This window comes from Ranitomeya variabilis, chromosome 7, assembly GCF_051348905.1.
Source record: "Ranitomeya variabilis isolate aRanVar5 chromosome 7, aRanVar5.hap1, whole genome shotgun sequence".
Classification (NCBI taxonomy): Eukaryota; Metazoa; Chordata; class Amphibia; order Anura; family Dendrobatidae; genus Ranitomeya; species Ranitomeya variabilis.
This window is the reverse complement of record NC_135238.1, coordinates 125,279,871-125,298,129: the sequence shown is the minus strand read 5'-3', so window position 1 is coordinate 125,298,129 and position 18,259 is coordinate 125,279,871. Positions and strand designations below refer to the sequence as shown.

Here is an 18,259-nt window from a genome sequence, read left to right as displayed (position 1 = left end):
AACTTGCAACATCTGTGGCACTGTGCTGTGTGATAAAACTGCACATTTTAAAGTGGCCTTTTATTGTTGCCAATTGTTACTCTGGGTGAGGGACTTAGGTGCACAACAATTGGGACAATGAGGGGGAAGTCCAAAAATGAGGGTTGGGGGATGTGGAGGCCCCTAGGCATATCTAACAACCATCTGTCTGCCCTAAACATCCCTAAATAATTTCTGCACCTATCGCCAAGCAGGAACCTAATCCCTGCCTGACTCTAATGGTAGGCCCTGGATAGGGAAGGGACGGGGTGAGCGCTAGACAGCCCAAACTACAACTAAAGACAGAGAGGGTGGACAAACAAGGTGATATAGCTTGAGAAGACCACGCCAGTAATCCTCCAAGAGTACTCCAAGAAGACACTAGCTGACTGCTGATAACACAGAGGGAAATTGAGCTAACACCAGCACCCTGCTGAAGAAACTGAATGTATTTAAACCTTCTGCAAAGGTGTGTTAATTAGCAGCAGAAGTTGGAGGTAACTCTCAGGTCTTATAGGGAAAAAGATATCACTCCATAACAGAGATGCAAAAATCAAGAAGGTGCTTGTAGGGCTAATCACAATGACCTTCTACAGCCGGATCCAGGATGACAGTCTGTTACACCTGAGACACCTGTGACACCAGAATAAGACACCTGTGCAATGACCACGCTGTCTAATGAGCATCTTGATATGCTACACCTGATAGATGGATGGATTATCTTGACAAAGAAGTGCTCACTAACACAGATTTAAACAAATTTGCGAACAGTATTTGAGATAAAAATGCCTTTTATGTACATAGAAAAAGTCTTATAACTTTGAGTTCAGCTCATGAAAATTTTGAGCAGAAACAAAAATGCTGTGCTTATATATGTTTTTCAATGTACATATCACATTGAAAAGTATTTCTCTCTCGGAATATTCTCCGAAGCAGGCAAATTTGAATTTCAAATCATCTGCTCATCTCTAGTTACCACCTATTGTATCTTGTTTTTAACAAAGTATTAATAGTAGTTTGCAATAGTACCGTAATCATCATCTAGAATTACATATTAGCTTCTGAGTAGGTCTCATATGGACTTACATCCAGTGTAATGTGCTTCCAAATCTGAGGTTCTATAATTTTAAGTTTTTATATTTTAAGATGGTGCAGATTTTGCTGTTAATAAACTATTACAATTTTGCCTCCTATTGCTATTATTTTTAATATTTAGGTGTTGGAGCAGACAGATTCTGTGATAGTTATGTCTTTTGTGGCCCAAGTGCTGCTTCAGAACTTGAAACCAAAGGTGTGGTCAAACTTTTTGAGCAAGTGAAATCCAACATGCTCATGTACCTTACAGTTCACAACTATGGAAGACTTATTCTCCTTCCTTATGGATATCAACAGAATCAATCTGCAAATCATAATGAAATGGTAAGTTTCTTTAAAGCAAAATTAGTTTAAATATAAATTAAAGGGTTTGGTCCATTACCAAAAAGGCCTTTCTGAATATCTATCTTTACACCCTTACCAATTTAGTAATGATCTTTGAGAGGAGTCTGAAATGGGAAGTCACAGGAGGCTAGTCTACACTCCCTTCCTTGCAGAGTCTATCTCCCCTCTTGGAGCAGGACATCATCAGCGCTGGATTTATTTACTAGAGTTTCTTGTGTCACTGCACTCTGATGATATTGTATCCTGAAACCATGGTGTTTGAAGCTGCAAGAGAGGTGAGTGCAGCGCCAGCACTCTGTTTCTCTCGGGTGGCGCTGGTGTCACTCACTGTTTCTAGCATCGCTCCCTGATGACGTCTTGTTTCACAGTTAGAAACCGCGGCTGCGGAGATAGACGCAGTGTGCGGGCACTCCACTCACCTCTCCCACAGCTTCTATCAGCACCGTGAAACCAGAACATCTTCAGATGGGGGTGATACAAGAAACTGTAGTAAATGACTCCCGATGACATCCTATTCTAGGAGAGCTGATAGATGCTGCAGAGAAGTGAGTGCTACCCTGTCCTCCTGTAATGGCCAGTTTGAGACTCTTTTTAAACAAAAAATAACAGTAAGTGAGGTAAAAGAAAACATATTTAGGGATTAGATAGGGAGAATTGTAGGGCATTTTATAATAAAACAAATTACGTGTAATTAAGTGGTTAGGGTATAAAGATAGATGGTTACAAAGGACATGTTAGGTATGGGACCACCCCTTTAACAGTACAAGTTGAGTAACTTTTATAACTCGGATCTAAATTCAGAATTCTTAAAGCTTTAGAGCAAATTGTTATTTTCTTTGCACCAGTTTTCTTGTGCAAAACAGTAGCAAAGTATGGTACATCTAGTGTCTACACAAATAAATGTAATTTTTTACTTTTATGGATGGGGCTTATCAAAATGGGCAATCATCATGGCCAACTGTAGTGCATTAGACTACAGTATACACCAGAAAACATACTGTACATTGTAGCTGAAATCTACTCCAGATCATATCTGATATAGATTTCCTTTTCTGACAATCAGAGGCCCAATCTATAGACTCGTCAAATCTATTAAGGGTAAGCACTCTTAAAAATTACCGCTCCCGTGTCATTAAGGTTCAAGACTGGTATATGATAAATTCCTCCTGTGTATCTACATACAGGTTGGATACTGTGAGGTGTAGTATTCACTATTATGACCCGGTTAAGGCATAATTAAAAGGTTTTCCCTTTTCAGTAAAACTCCTGTCACAAGCAAAGATTGTTTTAAAAGAAGCGTTACTTTACTCACCCTCCCCAGGTCCAGTCCTGAGTCTCCACTACTACTGGTGTGTGTTATTGTCTGCAGCGCGAACTACAGCACTGCAGCCAATCTGTGAGCTCTGCACCTGTGAGCTCTGCACCTATGAGCTCTGCACCTGTGAGCTGCTTGTGCCCATGACTCAGTCAATTTTGTTAAGATAACTGATTGGCAGCCATAACTTTTTTATTACTCCATTGACATAGACATATGAGGGCTGAGTTTTTACATGACAAGTTGCTCTTTTAAGTGACACCATTCATTTTATCAAGTGATGCACTGGAAGGAATTGAAAAAAGTTTGTTGAAATTGTGGGAATAAAAGTGCAATTCCGCAATTTATTTGGGGGGTGGGTTTCATTTACAGTGTTCATTATATAGTAAAAATTACATGGCATTATGATTCTTCCCATTAGTACAATCACTGGGATTCCAAACATGCATAGTTTGGGCTTTTAAGTGGTGAAAATTTGGGGGGAAGTTTGTAAAAGAAATAAAAAATTTGCTTGTGTCACACTATACTGAGACCCATAATATTTTCAATTTTTGTTCAATAGTGCTGCTTGAGGGGTTTTATTTTTTTCACCCTAGGACGACATTTTTATTTATTCCATTTTGGAGCAGATTTGATTGCTTTGATTACCTCTTATTGCATTTTTATAATATTTTGCTGCTACCCAAAGTCCATGCTTATGGTGTTTTCATTTTTTTGTCATTGTGTCATGACAGAGTTTACAGATCGAGTTAATTCATTTCATATTTTGATAAATCAGTCTTATATGGATGTAACGATTCCACATATGTGTATTTTTAATGGGTGAATAAGGGGTGATTTGCACTTTCATATGTTTTTTCAAATTGTTTAAAACATTTTTTCACTGTATTTGTTAATCAGCTTAAGAGACTTGAACCTTTAATCATCTGATCACTTGTACTATGTACATCAATACTACAGAAGTACTGTGTATAGTACAAATCACGGTCTCTTGTGAACACTAATAGCAAGCTGCGATGAGCGAACGAGCTCGGATAACGTCTTATCCGAGCATATTGGAGGGCTCGTACATTATGTTTGAGACCCTGCATGATTTGCAGCTGTTAGTCAGCCTGAGCACATGCGAGGATTGCCTGTTTGTTAGGACATCCTCACATGTGTTGAGGCTGTCTAACAGCCACAAGTCATGCAGACATAATATATGAGCACTCCAATATGCCCGGATAAGACGATATCTGAGCACGCTCGCTCATCACAAATAGCAACCCATCAGCATCATGCTATTAGCAGAGCACCTCTTCCTTTCCAATGCTCTGTAAATGCAGCAGTCAGGGTATGACAACAGCGGCATTTCACAGGATAACGACTGTGGGTGGAGTGGCGCCACCTGCTGCTGTTAGACGAAGGTGGTAGCTGAATATCACAGCCATCGTAAGCCAAGAAAGATGCAGGCTCAGCTTGTAATCCTGCATCAAAGCATAGAGCTACAATAGGACATAAATATATGCTCTATTGTAGCAAGGGTAATGTGTAAGCAAAGTTTAAGCTTAAGTTTTCTAAAATGATATCAAATTTCAGATATTTTCAGAAAAAGCACCAAACTTATCAACCAAGATTTACCAGTAACATAAAGTACAAAGTGTCACAAAAAGCATTCTCAGAATCCTTGAGATATGTAGAAGTAATGAACTGATGGGTTAAAGGGAAAGCTTTTCATAGTATTAAAGTATACCTCAGTATTCCATACAGTATAGTATTCTAACATAAAACTGTCAAATGTATACCAAAAGCATTACCTTTTGGAATGCATTTCGTTCTTACAAATGTACTTAAAACATTTTTTTTATTGTTATGCTAAAAAACTTTAACCGTTTATATTTTTTTTAATACCAGATGATAGCTGCCAATCAAGCTGCTGACAAAATGGCAGAAAAGCATGGTGAGGGTTACATAGTGGGATCAGCATCTGTGATATTATGTAAGTACAATTCTGTCTTGCAGTCCAGTTTCACATTGTCGGTATCTTGGATATTTTTTTAATATCCAGACCTCTGTGGTTTTTCTCACACACAAAATAATTATCTATTTTCATCAGTTAGGCTGGTTTCACACTTGCGTTTTTATCTGCATGCGTTTTTTAAAAAAACGCATGTGTGAAAAAAAGCATGTAAACGCGGTAAAACGCATGCATTTTTTAGACGCATGCGTTTTTATAGAAAAACACAAGAAAACAAGAAAAAAACAAAAAACCCTAACCCTAACCCTACCCCTAACCCTAACCCTAACCTGAAATGCGTGGCACTGAAATACGTTTATATACGTATATATATATATATTTCAGTGGCCACGTATATAAGTGCCACGTATTTAAGTGCCACGTATTTAAGTGCCACGTATTTAAGTGCCACATATATAAGTGTCATGTATATAAGTGCCACATATTTAAGTGCCACGTATTTAAGTGCCACGTATTTCACTTGGGTTTTACTGGAAGCTCCAAACAGCATGAATGGAGTTATGAACAGACATCTCACCTGCCGCTGCATTTTAAAATGGGGAAAAAAGTTCCCTATTCTTCAGATCATTGCAACTTCCAATGGTCGAATTTTTCCAAGAGTGGGCGGTGGGTCTGTGATAGGCTACGTTCACATTTGCGTTGCGTCGGGCGCAGGTTCGGCGACGCATAGCGACGCATGCGTCATGCGCCCCTATATTTAACATGGGGCGCATGGACATGCGTTGTCTTGCGTTTTATGACGCATGCGTCATTTTTGGCGCAAGCGTCAGGGCGCACAGGACGCTGCATGTTGCATTTTTTTTGCGTCCAAAATCAAGCCAAAAATGGACGCATGCATCACAAAACAATGCGTTTTTGCATGCGTTTTGCATGCGTTGTGCATTGCGTCGCCAACGCAACGCCCAACAACGCAAATGTGAACATAGCCATAACATGGAAAGAGGGCTGACTAGTCTGGGGCAACAAAAGCCCCATGGACTATTCAAAGCCCTCATTTGAATAGCAAACCGGGACATTATAAATGCTTTTTTGATACCTTGTTTTTGCTCAATAATATTATACAGGATTGGTTAGGTCAGGAATTTCCTCATACACACATATGCATGCCTCTGGGTTGGTGGGCAGGGGGGACCAGACAGGATCTCTATAAGTTCTCCCTATTGAAAAAGTATATTTGGCAGTGGTGGTGAGCTGCTGCTGATTCCCTCATTATGATTAGTTATTGAAATCATAATTACAACTTACTGGAAAAAAAGTGAAAAAATTGGCAAAACATTACAAGTACTGCGGGCCCAAGTAAAAAAAGAAAAGAAAATATGGTTAGTTCATCCAAAAAGTTAACCCTTTCGTGCCCGGGCCTGTTTTTGCCTTCGTGACCGGGCCAATTTTTACAATTCTGACCACTGTCACTTTATGAGTTAATAACTCTGGAACGCTTCAACGGATCCCGGTGATTCTGAGAGAGGTTTGTCGTGACATATTGCACTTCATGTTAATGCTAAAATTTATTTGATATGACTTGTATTTTTTTGTGAAAAAAATGGAAATTTTGTGAAAATCTTGAAAATCTAGCAATTTTCAGACATTTAATTTTTATGCCCTTAAATAAGAGAGTCAAATTGCACAAAATAGTTAATAAACATTTTTTTTTTTTCGTTAGGACGTTATAAGGGTTAAAAGTTGACTAGCGATTTTTCATTTTGTCAACAAATTTTACAAAATAATTTTTTTTTAGGGACCACCTCATATTTGAAGTCACTTTGGGTATTTTCTTTCATATAGACCCCTCAAACGTAACACTATTCTAAAAACTGCATCCCTCAAGGTGCGCAAATCCACGTTCAAGAAGTTTATAACCATTCAGGTGCTTCAGAGGAATGAATGGAATGTGGAAGGAAAAAATAAACACTTTTCTTTTTCAAAAATTTTCCTTTAGACCTAATTTTTTTACTTTCGCAAAGCTAAGAGGAGAAAATGGACTATACATTTTGTTTTAAAGTTACTCCTGAGCATGCCAATACCCCATATGTGGGTGAAATCTACTATTTGGGCACATAGCAGGGCTCGGAAGGGAAGGAGCACCATTTGACTTTTTGAATATAAAATTTGCCAGCATAATTAGCGGACGCCATGTCGCGTTTGGAGAGCCCCTGATGTGCCTAAACAATGGAAACCCCCAACAAGTGACATCATTTTGGAAACTAGACCCCTTAGGGAACGTATCTAGATGTGTATTGAGCCCCTGGAACCCACAGGTGCTTCACGGAAGTTTATAACGTAGAGCCACGGAAATAAAAAATAGCACATTTTTCCCAAATAAATCTATTTTAGCTCCATATTTAGCATTTTCATAAGGGTAAAAGGTGAAATTGCTCCATACAATTTGTTGTGCAATTTCTCCTGAGCACGCCAGTACCCCATATGTGGGGGGAATACTACTGTTTGGAAGCACGGGAGGACTCAGAAGGGAAGGAGCGCCATTTGACTTTGGGAATGCAAAATTGGCTGGAATCGATAGTGGACGCCATGTTGTGTTTGGAGAGCCCGTGACATGCCTAAACAGTGGAAACCCCCAACAAGTGACCCAATTTTGGAAACTAGACCCCTCAAGGAATTTATCTAGATGTCTGCTGAGCACCTTGAACCTCCAGGGGTTTCACTGAATTTTATAATATTGAGCCAGCAAAATAAAAAAAAAACATTTTTACCACAAAAATGCTATTTTAGCCCCCACTTTTTTATTTTCACAAGGGTAGCAAGAAAAAATGGACCCCAACATTTGTTGTGCAATTTCTCCTGAGTATGCTAATACCCAGTATGTGGTGGAAAACTACTGTCTTGGAGCATGGCAGGGAATGAAAGGGGAGGAGCGCCATAATACGGTGCAGGTTTTGCTGCATTGGTTTGATGGGGCATTGTCACATTGGCAGAGCCCTGAGGTGCCAGAACAGCAGAAACCCCCATAAGAGACCCCATTTTACAAACTACACCTCTGAATCAGTTCATCTAGGGGTGCAGTTATATTGACACCAAAACTGTGTCACAGAATTTGATACCATTGTGCAGTGAAGAAAAAATAATTACATTTTTACCACAAAAAATTGTTTTAACCCTATATTTTACATTGTAACACTGGAAAATGGGTAAAAATGGTGCCAAAATATGTTACACAATTTCTTCTGAACTTGGCAATACCCCATATGTGGCAGTGCAGTACTGATTAGCCACACAGCAAGAGCCTAAACGGACGGAGCGCTATTTGACTCTTGGAGAACAAATTATTATAGAATAGTTTCCAGACTCTATATAAAGAGCCCCTAAATGCCAGAAAAGCAGAATCCACTCTCAAGTGACCCCAGTTTGGAAATTATTCCCCTTTAGGAATTTATCTACAAGTGTATTAATGATTTTGATTCCATGGTTTTTTTCCAGAAACATTCAGCAGTGGATGTTGCTGAGTGAAAAATGCAAACTGTCATTGTATTTACCAATACCCTGTAGTGACCAGTATGTTGCAGTCACCAGTACGTTACACCCAGCCTGTGCTTCTAGATATATGCACCCATAAATTAGGCAGGCTCTCATCACTACAGAAATGCCAAATATGTGGATGATTTATGTGGTTTAGGTATACTGTGGGGCTCAGAAGGGAAGGGGGCATTTGAATTTGGGAGTGCAGAATTTCTTTTAGGGGAGTCAGTAGCCATAATGCTTTTCCAGAGCCTTTGTACTAGCAGTAACGTGGAAGCCCCCTATATTTCCGGCGCTCAACACTGAGCACTTACTTTGGGGTTTCTATCAAAATCTCTGAGTGACGTGACAGATGAAACACCCGATCAAATAACCATAATGAGGCAGCAGAGTTATTCTGGACTCCATCTGTCCTCTGTTCAGCGGTGTCCTCCTTTTCAGAGGTGCACAAAACTGGCTTACTGCCTTTTTATGTATGTCTAAAAATACGTAATACAAATAGTATTTGTATTAAGCCTTTTTGGACATGTGCACTCCCACTGCCAATAGCCACAGGTGATTTTAAGTAGTTAGCTGGTCCACTCCTCACCCATAAATTGTAGGCTTTTTTGCCCAGGAGAGGTGACAAAACTGGATAGGAACCCAATTACGAAGGATGCCTTGACGTGGCAATTGGGCTCACATACATTGGTCAATTTATGCACGAAGTACCTTCCTTTTTTCATAGCAATTTTTGCAAATAAATATTTTATGTGTACATTGTATAGCGATTTTTTCCTATTTTCTATGGCAGTAATGCATTTTCAATGTTCTAGAGCAGTGGTTTCTCAACTCCAGTCCTCAAGACCCACCAACAAGTCATGTTTTCAAGATTTCCTTAGTATTGCATGGGTGATGGAATTAATGCTTGAGCAGGTGATGAAATTATCATCTGTGCAATACTAAGGATATCTTGAAAACTTGACCTGTTGGCGGGTCTTGAGGACTGGAGTTGAGAAACACTTTTCTAGAGTAATCATTCTTGGTAAATAATAGTGCACCCTTTATCAAATTTTGATTAAAAAGACGGACACCACCGGATCACAGGTCTTATGGCGTCCACAGTGTCTCCATCTGCCTTCATTATAGGCAATGTTCCGCCAGAGGTTCATAGAATCATAGAATCTTATAATGGTAGAGTTGGAAGGGACCTCCTGGGTCATCTGGTCCAACCCCCTGCTCAAAGCAGGATTCACTAAATTATCCCAGACAGATGTCTGTCCAGCTTCTGTTTGAAAACTTCCATGGAAGGAGAACTCACCACCTCTCTCCTACCATTCAGTTTCATCCCATTGCTTCTAGTCTTTCCTTGTGCAAATGAGAATAAAGATGATCCTTCTACAATGTGACAGCCCTTGAGATATTTGAAGACACCTATTAAGTCTTCTCTCAGTCTTCTTTTTGTTCACGCTAAACATTCCCAAATCCTGCAACCATTCCTTATAGGACATGGTTTGCAGACCGGTCACCATTCTGGTCACTCTTCTCTGAACTTGCTCCAGTTTGTTGATATCTTTTTTTAAATGTGGTGCCCAAAACTGGACACAGTATTCCAGATGAGGTCTGACCAAAGGGGAGTAGAGGGTTATAATGACTTTGCGTGATCTAGACTGTATGCTTCTGTTTATACAGTACATCCCAGAATTGCATTTGCCTTCTTTGCTGCTGCATCACACTGTTGACTCATGTTCAGTTTATGAACTATTAGTATACCCAAGTCTTTTTCACATGTGCTGTTGCTTAGCCCTATTTCTCCCATTCTGTATATGCTTTTTTCATTTTCATTGCCCAGATGTAGTACTTTGCATTTTTCCTTGTTAAAAAACCATTCTGTTAGTTGCTGCCCACTGCTCCAGTTTATTTATATCTTTTTGAATCCTCTCTCTCTCTTCTCTAGTATTAGCTATCCCTCCTAGCTTTGTGTCATCAGCAAATTTAATCAGTGTTCCTTCATCTAAATCATTGATAAAGATGTTGAACAATACAGGGCCCAGGACAGAACCCTCTGGTGCCCCACATGAGACATTCTTCCAACTGGATGTGCAGCCATTTACGACCACTCTTTGGGTTCGAAAAAGATCAAAAAGACAGCACCACAATGGATGGTGATAAAGTACAGCTTACATTTTATTCTGCCTCCTGCGGCGACGTTTCGGTTAACAGACCTTTATCAAGCACAACAACTCCTTGGGTCCGATCACTAAGTCACTAAGTTATGAATCCACCTAACAGTTGCCTTGTCCATTCCATACTTAGTCATTTTTTCAATAAGGATGGTGTGAGATACTTTGTCAAATACTTTGCTGAAGTCAAGATGTACTATATCTACAGCATTTCCCTGATCCACCCAGTCAGTGATTCTGTCATAGAAGGAAATTAAGTTAGTATGACATTACTTATTAGTTACAAACCCATGCTGACTCTGGTTAATCACTTTATTCTTATCCAGGTACTTACATACATGTTGTTTATTAATTTGTTCAAAGATCTTTCCTGGTATAGAAGTCAGACTCACCGGCCTATAGTCCCAGTGGCTTATCCAGGGGGGGAGCTGGGGCATGTACCCCAGGCGCAGCTGACAGGGGGGTGCCAGTGGGCCGCCTGATGCGGTGGTCCAAGGAGGAGGCATTCTGCTGCCCCCACACTGAGATTCTCCCGTTATCTGAGCCGGCTGTCAAATTGACAGCCGGCTCAGAGAAAGTGCTGCACCTCGGTTCCGAATCCCAAGGATGTACTAGCGACGCTAGTACCCTTGGCCTGATCCTTGATCTATTTCTAAGCCCTGACCGCTGACCGCCGCCGGCACTTCCGCATCAGTGAAGCGCTAGCAGCATGATCAGGTCACATGATCACACTGCTGACGTCACTCGCCGGCTCTTCACAGACACACACAGGGCTCAGGCAGCGTTGGTGGTAAGTGCTCCAGCTCCAGACGGTGGGGTAATGGAGCTGAAGACACCAAAGATTAATGTTTGAAATTTGAGGGGGCTAGAAAGGGCTGGTTGGGGTCGGCTATATGGAGCCTACAGACACAAAGATAGGGAGGGAGCAGGGGCAGAAAACTGAGGCCATTATAGGGGGGAGAAATCTGAGGCCATTATAGGAAGCAGAAATCTGAGGACATTATAGGGGGCAGAAATCTGAGGCCATTATAGGGGGCAGAAATCTGAGGCCGTTATAGGTGGCAGAAATCTGTGGCCGTTATAAGGGGCAGAAATCTGAGGCCGTTATAGGGAGCAGAAATCTGAGGATATAATAGGGGGCAGAAATCTGAGGACATTATGGGGGCAGAAATCGTATGTATGAGGAAACAGTACTGTGGAATGGGGTGCATGTATGAGGAAACAGTACTGTGGAATGGGGGGCATGTATGAGGAAACAGTACAGGGGAATGGGGGCATGTATGAGGAAACAGTACGGGGAATGGGGGGCATATCTGAGGAAACAGTATAGAGGAATGGGGGGCATATCTGAGGAAACACTATCGGGGAATGGGGGGCATATCTGAGGAAACAGTATGGAGGATGAGTGCAGACAGTATGAGGAGCGAATGGGGTTGTGTATGCGGGCACAGTATGAGTAGCGATGTGAAAAATGTATGTGGACAGAGTACAGGGAGTGAGGGTGATGGGATGTGTGCAGACACAGTATGGGGAGTCAGGTGAGCAGACAGTATAGAAAGTGAGGGGGTAAATATATGAGGAGACAGTATGGTGAACAGGGGGATGTGAGAGGAGACAGTGTGATGAGGGAGGGGAATAGTGTGAGGAGACAGTATGGGTGGAGAAAAGTGAGTGGGCACAGAATAGAAACTGAGTAGTGGGGGCATAGCATGGGGGGATAGTGTAAGGGCACAGCCAGGAGGGGACAGTATACCAAGGAGGAGGAGTGTGATGAGAGAGTACAGTATAAATACTGGGCCCTATAGAGGGGACTCTATGAGAGGACAGTGTGAAGAGTGGGCCGGTATGGAAAGGAGAGATCAGTGTGAAGAGCATGTACCGTAAGAGGGACAATGTGGGGGTCATATTTTGTGCAGACAATATAGTGAGGGGCAATTTTTTATTCAGGAGCATTATAATGACACTTCTATCTTTAAGGGCATCATGTGGAGAATTTCTGCAAAAGAGCGGAGAAGATGGAAGTCTGCAGAGACGGCTGTGGATGAGAAAACTCATCATGGGATCTGGACAAGATGAAGAAAAGAAGGAGAACAACTCCAGAGACAATGTCATCTATAAGGTACCTGGATGTAAATGTTATTTGTGATACTGACTAACTCTCATGTTTTATTTATGTTAGGAGCATTAAAGGGGTTGTCCAGGTTTGTAATGAGTCTGCAGTCATTCTTTGTGACTGCAGACTTCTGAATTCTCACAGTGCGCACTGCACGCTGTCAGGATTCTCTCGTGCTGGCGATTTACATGCATGCGGTCACATGCTGACTAGACATGTGTGGCCTCACTCAATGAAAATGAACTGAGCGAGGCCGGGCACGTCTAGTCGGAATGTGGTCAGAAGTAAACAAATCACATGCTTGTGCTGACATGACTGTCCACCGGCAAGGGAGAATCCTAAAAGTGTGCAGTGCATTAGTTGTGAGAATTCAGTAACCTGAGAAGTCAGGATTCAGCTCTGCAGGTTCCAGTAGTCGTCACATAGACACTTCACTCATATGTGTAGTCTTTACAGCCTGTAAAGACTACACGGCCACCTCAACACCACTGGAGCTACTGCAACCCTTGACCTACTGTCTCCTTCCCCACAATCCTGTAGATTGTAAGCCCGCAAGGGCAGGGTCCTCTTCCCGCTGTACCAGTCTGTCATTGTTAGTTTAGTTTACTGTAAGTGATATTTGTATTTTGATGTAACCCCTTCTCATGTACAGCACTATGGAATTAATGGTGCTATATAAATAAACAATAATAATAAAATATGTGATTTTCATACTTGTGGTCCTGTGACAACGAGCTTCTCTTCTGCTTCTCTCAGTTTTTCACTGAATATTGAGAGCATTAGAGAGAGCGGCTAGTCGGTACATGACTGAGTGTGCAAATCACATATGTCCTGGGGGGGTGCCAAAATGAATTCTTGCCCTGAGTGCCAGAAACCCTAGATACACCTCTGACCATGGTCCCTCTCTAGGCTATTAATACCTGCCCTCAGTCACTGGCTTTTCCTCTCTGGCGGAGGAAATTGCGCGGGAGCCCACGCCAGTTTTCTCCGTGAATTAACATTTTATTTTAACACCTACAGCTCCCAAATTTTACACACAAACACTTCTAGCATTATTAGTGAGGGATATGTAAAAATCTAACGGATATGAAATGGTTTACTGTATGTAAACCATGTCTCATATCCTGTCGGGTTCGGTAAGGACTTAGCAAAAGCCAACAATTGAAATAACAGCTTTTTGGCTATCTAGCTCAGTATCTATCTATATAATCGTCTAAGGGGTACTTCAGTCTGTCTGTCTGTTTGTCTGTCTATAATGAAAATCCTGCAGCGACCAATCAGCGACAGTCTTAGTTCGGCCGTGAATTGGCCCCTCCCTACTCTCCTCCAGTCAGTGCCCCCTCCCTACTCCCCTCCAGTCAGTGCAAGTGTGTCACCCCATCCCGGACCAACTTTTTACTATTGACGCTGCCTATGCAGGGTTATGGTGCACACACTGCTACATACTATGTGGGCTGTGTTATATACTGCGTGGGCTGTGTTATATAATGCGTGGGCTGTGCTATATACTGCGTGGGCTGTGCTATATACTGCGTGGCCTGTGTTATATACTACATGGGCTGTGTTATATACTACGGTGGCTGTGCTATATATTACGTGGGCTGTGTTATATACTGCCTGGCTGCTATATACTACGTGGGCAGTGTTATATACTAAATAGGCTGTGTTATATACTACATGGCCTGTGTTATATACTGTGTGGGCTGTGTTATAAAGTTATATGAAAAAGTTTGGGCACCCCTATGAATCTTAAGCTTAATGTTTTATAAAAATTGTTTTTTTTGCAACAGCTATTTCAGTTTCATATATCTAATAACTGTTGGACACAGTAATGTTTCTGCCTTGAAATGAGGTTTATTGTACTAACAGAAAATGTGCAATCTGCATTCAAACAAAATTTGACAGGTGCATAAGTATGGGCACCCTTATCATTTTCTTGTCTTAAATACTCCTACCTACTTTTACTGACTTACTAAAGCACTTTTTTTGGTTTTGTAACCTCATTGAGCTTTGAACTTCATAGCCAGGTGTATGCAATTATGAGAAAAGCTACTTAAAGTGGCCACTTGCAAGTTGTTCTCCTGTTTGAATCTCCTCTGAAGAGTGGCATCATGGGCTCCTCAAAACAACTGTCAAATGATCTGAAAACAAAGATTATTCAACATAGTTGTTCAGGGGAAGGATACAAAAAGCTGTCTCAGAGATTTAACCTGTCAATTTCCACTGTGAGGAACATAGTAAGGAAATGGAAGAACACAGGTACAGTTCTTGTTAAGGCCAGAAGTGGCAGGCCAAGAAAAACATAAGAAAGGCAGAGAAGAAGAATGGTGACTAGTGTTGAGCATTCCGATACCGCAAGTATCGGGTATCGGCCGATATTTGCTGTATCGGAATTCCGATACCGAGATCCGATACTTTTGTGATATCGGGAATCGGTATCGGGATCGATATTAATGTCATTTCAAGCTCTTGAAAGACCTTAGATGATGTCGCGGCTTGTGATTGGTCGTGTGGCGATCACGTGACCGCTCATGCGACCAATCACAAGCCGAGATGTCATCTAAGGTCTTTCAAGCGCTCATTCTTAGGAACGGAAGCTGCCGGTTACATCGGTAAGGTCCAGGCTGCGTCGGAGAGGTGAGTATATCAATATTTTTTTTTTTTATTCTTTATTTTACACATTAATATGGATCCTAGGGCCTGAAGGAGAGTTTCCTCTCCTTCAGACCCTGGGAACCATACAGGATACCTTCCGATACTTGGTGTCCCATTGACTTGTATTGGTATCGGGTATCGGTATCGGCGATATCCGATACTTTTCGGGTATCGGCCAATACTATCCGATACCGATACTTTCAAGTATCGGACGGTATCGCTCAACACTAATAGTGAGATCAGTCAAGGACAATCCTCAGACCACCTCCAGAGAGCTGCAGCATCAACTTGCTGCAGATGGTGTCACTGTGCATCGGTCAACTATACAACGCACTTTGTACAAGGAGAAGCTGTATGGGAGAGTGATGCGAAAGAAGCCGTTTCTGCAAGCACGCCACAAACAGAGTCGGCTGAGGTATGCAAAAGCACATTTGGAGAAGCCAATTTCTTTTTGGAAGAAGGTCCTGTGGACTGATGAAACCAAGATTGAGTTGTTTGGTCATACAAAAAGGCATTATGCATGGCGGCAAAAAAACACAGCATTCCAAAAAAAACACTTGCTACCCACAGTAAAATTTGGTGGAGGTTCCATCATGCTTTGGGGCTGTGTGGCCAATGCCGGCACCGGGAATCTTGTTAAAGTTGAGGGACGCATGGATTCCTCTCAGTATCAGCAGATTCTTGACAATAATGTTCATGAATCAGTGACAAAGTTGAAGTTACGCAGGGGATGGATCTTTCAGCAAGACAATGATCCAAAACACCGCTCCAAATCTACTCAGGCATTCATGCAGAGGAACAACTACACTGTTCTGGAATGGCCATCCCAGTCCCCAGACCTGAATATCATTGAACATCTGTGGGATCATTTGAAGAGGGCTGTCCATGCTCGGCAACCATCAAACTTAATTGAACTGAAATTGTTTTGTAAAGAGGAATGGTCAAAAATATCTTCATCCAGGATCCAGGAACTCATTAAAAGCTACAGGAAGCGACTAGAGGCTGTTATTTTTGGAAAAAAGAGGATCTACTAAATATTAATGTCACTTTTCTGGTGAGGTGCCCATACTTATGCACCTGTCACATTTTGTTTGAATGCAGATTGCACATTTTCTGTTAGTACAATAAACCTCATTTCAAGGCAGAAACTTTACTGTGTCCAACAGTTATTAGATATATGAAACTGAAATAGCTGTTGCAAAAAATTTTTTTTTATAAAACATTAAGCTTAAGATTAATAGGGGTGCCCAAACATTTTCATATAACTGTATACTGTGTGGGCTGTGTTATATACTACGTGGCCTGTGTTACATACTACGTGGACTGTGTTATGTACTGCGTGGGCTGTGCTATATATTACGTGGGCTGTGCTATATACTACGTGGCTGCTATATACTATGTGGCTGCTATATACTACGTGGATGTGCTACATACTACATGGCTGTCTGTGTTACGTGGGCTGTGCTATATGCTATGTGGCTGCTATATACTATGTGGTTGCTGCATACTACGTAGCTGTGCTATATACTACATGGCTGTGCTATATACTATGTGGCTGTGCTATATAATACGTGGCTGTGCTATATACTACGTGGCTGTCTGTGGTATATACTATGTGGCTGTGTTATATACTACGTGGCTGTGCTATATACTACGTGGCTGTGCTAAGCGTGACGTACATACATACATATACTAGAATACCCGATGCATGTTATATACTATGTGAACTGTGCTATATACTACGTGGGCAGTGTTATATACTGTGTGGACTGCATTATATACTATGTGGCCTGTTATATACTGCATGGGCTGTGCTATATATTACGTGGAGTGTGCTATATACTACGTGGCTGCTATATACTATGTGGCTGCTATATACTACATGGCTGTGCTATATACTACGTGGCTGTCTGTGTTACATGGGCTGTGATATATAGTATGTGGCTGCTATATACTATGTGGCTGCTATATACTACGTGGCAGTGCTATATACTACATGGCTGTCTGTATTACGTGGGCTGTGCTATATAGTATGTGGCTGCTATATACTATGTGGCTGTTATATACTATGTGGCTGCTATATACTATGTGGCTGTGCTATATACTACGTGGCTGTGGTATATACTACATGGCTGTCTGTGTTATATACTACATGGCTGTGCTATATACTACGTGGCTGTGCTATATACTACGTGGCTGTGCTAAGTGCAACGTACTGTATATAAATACAGTACATAGATAAATTCTCTAGAATACCCGATGCGTTAGAATCGGGCCACCATCTAGCGAAATATAAATATATGTGTGTCAAATATATATATATATATATATATATATATATACCATGTGTTATTTATTCTATCTATTCTATTTTAACCTGTCAGTGTGATTTTACTGTACACCGCACTGAATTTCCATTTTTTTTATAGAACACCGGTACGTATTTCTCGCAAGTCACACTGATGGTCCGTGTGGTGTGCTAGTTTTCTCCCACCCATAGACTTGCATTGGGGTATTACAGGCATAATACGGTGACAATCGCATCATGCTGCGATTTTCTCAGCCTGTAAAATACGGCCGAGAAATATACGTCTGATGGGAGCTGCCCCATAGAGAAACATTGGTCCGTGTGCAATGCGTTGTTTTTGCTCCTCTCACTCATCCGTATTTCTCTCTAGTGTGACGCCAGCCTTACTGTTACACTGTGAAAACACTTGCTAGACTCAGCTGCAGGCTGAGCCTAACAAGCCACCATAGCTGGAAGCCATCACATGACTTCCAGCTGCCATGGCAACATGGGTTCTCCCTTGATGTGATCAGATCTCATCACGGGGGGCATCGGAGAGGTGAGTATAACAGGGGCTCCCTCTGCTCTCTTCTAAATGCCACGATCGCGGCATATAGAAGACAGCAAAGGGTTAACAACATTGGGACCTGATCTAACCTGGTCCCGATGACGTCACCTGGCAGAGCAATGGCTCTGCACAGGAATCGCAGGGCTTGCAGGACCCTGAGGGTCCTGATCGCTGCTAGACGACACACCGTTTATAAACGGCGGCACTGCACAA

The 18,259-nt window shown here is 41.6% G+C and overlaps 1 protein-coding gene across 1 annotated transcript in view; it reads left to right on the top strand.

Moving 5' to 3' along the window:
* Window positions 1-18,259, top strand: part of LOC143786364 (carboxypeptidase O-like) — a 220,049-nt gene that overhangs the window by 200,674 nt on the left and 1,116 nt on the right. Inside the window, exons 9-10 of the mRNA XM_077275700.1 lie at window positions 1,235-1,437; window positions 4,667-4,751. Of these exons, the coding sequence (XP_077131815.1) occupies window positions 1,235-1,437; window positions 4,667-4,751 (288 nt within the window). The remainder of the gene's footprint in view (window positions 1-1,234; window positions 1,438-4,666; window positions 4,752-18,259) is intronic.